Raw genomic sequence first — 6,639 nt, 5'->3', positions numbered from 1 at the left:
CCTGCCCCCTCCCATTTGTCCCCCCTCCCTCTTCCTGTGTCTGACACCCCTCCAGCCATTTGCCTTCTCCAGTACTTGTGCCCCCTGATGCCTGCCCCCTCCTGCCTGTCCCACCTGCCCCCCTCACCACTTGCCGCCTTAGTGCCTGCCCCCCATGCTTATTCTCCCTGCCCCCATGCGGCCTGTCCTCCCCATCACTTGCCCACTCCAGCCACTTGCCCATGTTGGCTGCCCCACTCTGCCTTTTCTCCCTCTCCAATCTCCAACCTGTGATGCTGCTTGCCCACACCACCACCCAATCACCAACCCATGGAATTGGCTCTAGACCTGGACTCAACACAGCTGCTGCTAACTCTATGGTTGCTGATGATTCCAGGCAGCAGCAGCAGCAGTGGAAACTTCAGCCATAGCCCAGGCTGGAGCTGGAAATGGAGCTGGAGCTGCTCTGAGCCAGGATTCAAAAATCTCTGTCTTGGATTTGAGTAACTATGGTAATTGTATTTGTATTTGTTTTTTGTTGGTTCAGTACCTAGTACATTGGGGTCCTTGTCTATATGGAGGGCTCCCAAGCATAGTAGTAAAGAAGTGATAATAATAAATGATAATGCCAGCATGCCACTAAAAGTTCTTACTAAAAATTATACCTTTTCTCCTTTGTATCCAGATTTCCCCTGGGAAAAGAAACAATTAAAATGATTATAAGAAAAAATTAACCTGATTTAGGTAAATTAATTTTGACACTGTGGATGAAAGGTATAATTCCATAGTCCCTCTGGAAAAATATAATGGACCACTGAACATGCAGATGCAATAATGGATCACATTCAGATCATGTGCATCATCTCTATTACTACTAAGGTAAGGATCTCATACCTCCACTTCTCAAGTGCAGCAAGTGCTTAAATGGGAAAGTAAAAGTAGGAAATTATTTAATATATTTTGATTGCCCTACTAAAACAACATACATTATATTGTAAGCTGAATATGACGAATATAAGACAAAACCATGTGAGAAAAGACTACTGTCACAAATGGTATGTAACTTCCATTATTGGTAGGTAGGAGTTAAACATGTTGGGTAATGACACCCCATTTACTTTTTTGAGCTGCTATGTTTTGTGTGTTAAAGAATTACTTTCTGGGAAATTGGAATGGAAGAGATTTACTTAGCTATTATAATGCATATTGCAAAGTTGGGATCATTTCCTTGAAATAAACCAGCAGTTTGGAACATTCCTTACCTCTATTCCGTCTCTTCCTGGAATTCCGTTAAGGCCTGGCTCCCCCTATGAAGAATTTGGCATCAACATCAGGCATACCAGGTGTATTAAATAGGAGTCAGGTTGTTAGTATTTAGTATGTATCTTATTTACTTGAATCCAAGAAAAGAGGCTTCCCCCCCCCCTTTAACATGGAGAAAATATGGTAGGCAAAGCTTCTTACCTTGGATTTGAGTAAATATGGTATACACATTTAGCATAGGGGAAAGCCTCCCATCTTGGAATTGAGTACAAGGCAGTGAGGAAGCAGGCAGTTGCTGCAGCTCTACCTCCAGTCTTGACACAGTGTAGAAGCCAGAGCCACAGCAGCTGCCTGCCCACACGCCCACTGTCTCTGCTCCCACCGCCTCTCCCCGCAGCAGCCTCTGACCCCACCTGTTCTCCCGAACCACAGCCTAGTGCAAGCTTTTTTCTATCCATGCAGAAATACTGGGTGCTTTTATTAAGTTTTAAAAGCCATGTTACCTTTGGTCCCTTCTGGCCAGGCGCCCCATCATCACCTGGACGACCCTTTTTACCCTACAAACAGAAGAATAGAGTTATATGCAAGATGACAGTTTTAAAAGGATTTTATTTGGCAACATATGCAGTATTTTAAGAGTTACCTTTTGGCCATTTGTTTTTGACTATTCATCAAATTAGTGTAATTATCAGACTTGAAATGGCATGTCTCAGCTGGTTGTTTCTAATATTGCCTCTTGCAGGATCTGTTGTCATTCTTTTCTCAGAGGACGCATCCCCATGAGCATGCACGTGTGGTTTGCAGCACCTCAAAGCTATTTGAGATGCATGCAGTGCATGTGCACCTATGCACCACGCTGCTAATTTGCAGGGTAGAAATTTTTTTTGACACCAGGAGATCCCAACCTAAAAAAACCTGCCACTAAAAACAGTGGTGCCATGCACACAGCAGCAGTGTGCCCCACCAGAAACCAGAGCCTTGCCAGCCAGAGCCATGCTCTGGCTGCTGACCAAGCTCTGAGTAGCCAGTTTGGCACCACTGCTGCCCAGGGAGGCCCCCAGGATGAAGGTTCCTTCTAAGCTGCACACATGCGCAGCCGCGCACAAGAAAAAATCATGCCATGCAGTAACTTATTAATGCCATGCACCTGCCCCAGCCCAGCCACAGGCTGCTGCAGGAGTGGGGAGGGATGGACATACTGAGATACCCGCGCAGTCTCAGCCAGAATTGCAGCTGCAGGCAGGTATATTTCACTGGGCTTGGGGGCAGTGGGGGGCAAGATCCCCACAGTGCAGAAGGGAGTGCGGTATGGATAGGGCACTGCCCCACTCCCTCCTGCACTGTGGGGATTGTCCCAAAACCCGGCTCGGCCATTCACTGTGAATAGGGCCCCAGCCAGGCTGGGGCAATCAGAGCCTGGAGGTTCATCCAGGGGTGTGGGTAGCGGGCTGCAGCTCCTGCTGCTGCATGTACCACAGGGGAGGGGGAGCACATTCCCACCCCAGTTCCCCCTGGACAAGCCGCTGGGATCTGATTGCAGTCAGAGCCCAGTGGCACCTCCAGACGCATGGCGCAGGCAGTCAAGTGAGGGCACATGGCCCAGCCCCCGAGCTTTGCATGGGGCAAGGGCAGGTGGGATCTGCACTTTGTCTGCTCCCTGCGCCTCACTGCAGCCTTTGAAAGTGATGCCATGTGCCTCACTGTCTGGTCCACACACATGGCACTGCACACCTTTCAAAGGCTGGAGTGAGGCATGGAGGCAGGGAGCAGGCAAAGTGTATGAACTGAAGCGGCACATTCATGGACCAAGTTGGGGTGCTCTTGGATCACTACACCTTAGAGAGAACATTTCCCAGGACCCCAGGTAAGGCTGTTGGGCCAGCACAGGTGTTGGCCCCAGCCTCCCCTACCCCACCCAGGTCTTTTTGTCATGCTGAAAAGTGCGTGTGCAGAGGCATGCTCAGGTACAAATAGCAGCAGCACATATTTGTGATGCTTCTATCTGTCCTGTGGGAAATGCATGCTCCTATACATACATGCTTGTAGGAACATGCGCAGAGAGACTAGAGTTCTGAGTTGAAGCTGGTGTGACACATCTGGTCTGGCTGTCAAGATTTTATAAGTAGAATAGCTCTTCTCTTCTACACCATGTAGCACCACCTTCTTGCTATTTGACAATGCTTATTTTACACATATGCCATAATTAAAGCAGGTTCAAGATAGATCATAACTCGCATTGCTGTCTCCTTTTAGAGAGAATGCCAGAGAAGCTGCTTGTGTATTCCAGCAGTTCTTTCAATGTATTTCTCATTGACTTGACACTTCAATACAGTGTAGGTGAAAAGGACTTTTTCCTGTAGCTATATTTCTTTGCGATTAGATTTGGGTAATTCATTAAAAATGAATATAACAACCCTAATATCACTTTATGTGAATCATTAATAAAAGGAAAACAAGAAATGACAGCTACTTACAGCAGGTCCAGGAAGGCCTCTTTCCCCTTTCTCACAGTTACATATAGGAGCCTGGGGACACTTTGAATGAAAATATTCATAGCAAATCAGTACACTTTAATGAATTAACCAGAAGTTACCAACTTTAAAAAAAATTGATATTATTAATCTACAATTGTTTAATTCTATAAAATAAAAATGCATGTAATGTGTAATATTATAACTGTATTCTGTTATTCTATCACTCCTGTGTCCAATATACACTCAAACTAAAAATCCACACTACACCATCACGTTGTTCCCTGTGGGGTCAACCATGACTTTGCAACAAACCTCTCCTAAGGGGAAGTATGGACCCTGTGTTCTGTTCTAATTTATAAACTATCTGCTGTACTACCAATACAGGTGAGAAAGGGGACATCTGCTGTACTACCAATATAGGTGAGAAAGGGGACATTTTACATCCCTTTAGGCCCTTACTGCACTGCATAATGTCACAGTCTGGCCTTTACTAGATTTATATACTGACCTACCTCAATGTATGAACAGGATATATATATAATGTAATGGATTTTTATTTGAATTTGTCTTCTGGACTGTTTACCAACTGTGCAGAATTAATACTTACCCCTTCCTCTGCCTGATTTTTCTGTAAAAATGGATATTAAAAACAATGTTAGAAATTATAGCTCAGAGAGAACAAATGTGTTTTCCTTAGCTTACAAAAGCTAGGATGCTTTCTCCATCATCAGTATTTTTCCTTTTTCAGCAACTACTTAATTCAACCTCAAGCTACTAACATATTTCCATATTAATATATTTCAGCTTCTGCTTTAATTATTTGACCTCATCCACAGTTATACCCACCACTGGTCATCCCAGTCAGACAAATGCTGCCAGAATATCTGCTCTGACTCCAATAAGACAGTAAGCGTAAAGCCGTAAGTAAAGATAAAATAGACAGCAAAACTTCCATGAACCCTTACATTAAATTTTAAAACACAAAAGAATAGATTTGGGCACATAGAACTTGATCAAAAGCCCAGTAATTCAGGGTAGAAATTCCCTTGACTTGACTGCTCTTTTGATGAGGTGCCTGGAGAAGATTATGATTTCCTGATAGTGTTTTGGGAGAAATATCTGTAATGAGTCATTAACGGCTACTGACAAGGCATTATCTTAGGTCAGTGAATGTTATTCAGCATGCTTATTTCCAGGAGGAGAAATTCTGTATTTTGATGCAATGACTTCTTTGGCAAGTGAAAAGTGTTAGAATTAAAATTAAAATGTTGCTTTATGTATAAAATAGAGATTATTTTAAAATAACCAGAAATTAAAAACAGCAAGGGGAGGGTGAGTTTTAGAAATTCTTATAAAACCTGTGTCCATACATACCATTTCTTTGAGAATTTTCTCCACAGTTCCTTTCTCCTGGAGGTTGAAAACAAACCTTGATGCCGGGACACTGGCCAGGAGCCGAAGTTTGGCAGCATTGGCCACCTCCTCAGCCACTCTGGTCATTCCCACAGTGAAGAATACTATTCCTTGATGTTTAGCATCAGCGGTAGCTGCAAAAATATCTGGGTTTCTTGGATGATCTACACCATCTGTTAAGAGCACAGCTACTTTTACACTGTGGGGAGTCCCTTCAGTCAAGTACAATTGGGTGAGATTGGTTATGGCATAAGTTGTGTAGGTTCCATGACCAATGTAGGTGATGGGAGCAATGTGAGATTTGAATGATTCAGGACCCTTCCAATCTTGGAAAGTTTGTTCCATGAGAACGGTGCTGCTATACTGAAGTAAGGCTGCCCTCCAGCTGAGGGTACGTCCAGAGTTAAGTTGAAGTCCTTTCATTCTGTCCACTGTTTCCAGGACAAATTTTTTCTGTTGTTCATGATTATAGTCTTTAGCACTTTCTGAACTATCCAATAAGAAAACCATTTCCAGGAGGCAGTCTTCATCTACAAATAGTTAGATAAGTGTGTTTAATTACTTCACATTTAACTACAATTATATTTAACTACAAATCCATTTTTTTCTGGCAGATTCAGAATACTTGCATAAGCAAATGGATATGGTCCCTATTTTCAAGAAGGGGAGGAAGGAGGATCCGAGTAATTATAGGCCAATCAGTCTCACCTCCATCCTTTGAAAAGATTATGAAGTATCATATTTATGGGAGTCCAGCAGGAAAAATAATGCAGCAGGGAAACCAGTATGGATTTGTAGCAGGTAGATCATGCCTGACCTGGACAGGTTAGAGAAGGGGGGAGTACACAATAGGATGCAGTACAACAAGGACCAGAGCAGAGTGCTGCACCTAGGGTGAAAAAATATGCTGCACATCTACTGGCTGGGAAGTGACCCTCTCGGCAGCACAGAAGCGGAAAGGGATCTCAGAGTCATAGTGGACTCCAAGATGCACATGAGTCGTCAGTGTGACAAAATCATCAGCAAAGCTAACCAAACTTTATCATGAATCAGCAGATGCATGTCAAATAGATCCAAGGAGGTGATACTTTCCCTCTATGCAGCACTGGTCAGACCACAGTTGAAGTAGTGCATCCAGTTTTGGGTGCCGTACTTCAAGAAGGATGTTGATAGACTCGAGAGGGTCCAGAGGAGGGCCACTCGTATGGTTAGGGGCTTACAGGACAAGCCCTATGAGGAGAGACTGAGGGACCTGGACCTCTTCAGCTTCCACAAGAGAAGGCTGAGAGGTGATCTTGTGGCCGCCTGCAAATTCATTAGGGGGAGGCAGCAAGGGATCGGGGACGCTCTGTTCACCAGGGCACCTCTTGGGGTAACAAAGAGCAATGGTGACAAACTGACAGAGAGCAGATTTAGGCCAGATATCAGGAAAAACTTCTTCACAGTAAGGGTGGCCAAAATTTGGAATGGGCTTCTGAGGGAGGAGGTGCTCTCCCCTCCCTTGGGGGTC

The 6,639-nt window shown here is 44.3% G+C and overlaps 1 protein-coding gene across 3 annotated transcripts in view; it reads right to left on the bottom strand.

Moving 5' to 3' along the window:
- LOC109301538 (collagen alpha-1(XXVIII) chain-like) overlaps positions 1 to 6,639 on the bottom strand; it is a 78,651-nt gene that overhangs the window by 65,188 nt on the left and 6,824 nt on the right. For all 3 annotated transcript variants that reach the window (XM_019522762.1, XM_019522763.1, XM_019522764.1), the window contains exons 2-7: positions 5,091 to 5,659; positions 4,324 to 4,344; positions 3,717 to 3,776; positions 1,746 to 1,799; positions 1,242 to 1,286; positions 645 to 671 (exon numbers count right to left, since the gene is read on the bottom strand). In XM_019522762.1, coding sequence (XP_019378307.1) covers positions 645 to 671; positions 1,242 to 1,286; positions 1,746 to 1,799; positions 3,717 to 3,776; positions 4,324 to 4,344; positions 5,091 to 5,659 — 776 coding nt within the window. The remainder of the gene's footprint in view (positions 1 to 644; positions 672 to 1,241; positions 1,287 to 1,745; positions 1,800 to 3,716; positions 3,777 to 4,323; positions 4,345 to 5,090; positions 5,660 to 6,639) is intronic.

Source organism: Gavialis gangeticus, unplaced genomic scaffold (assembly GCF_001723915.1).
Source record: "Gavialis gangeticus isolate Ggan-Ray unplaced genomic scaffold, GavGan_comp1, whole genome shotgun sequence".
NCBI lineage: Eukaryota > Metazoa > Chordata > Crocodylia > Gavialidae > Gavialis > Gavialis gangeticus.
Note: the sequence above shows the minus strand (reverse complement) of the source record. Positions and strands in the feature narration are given on the sequence as shown.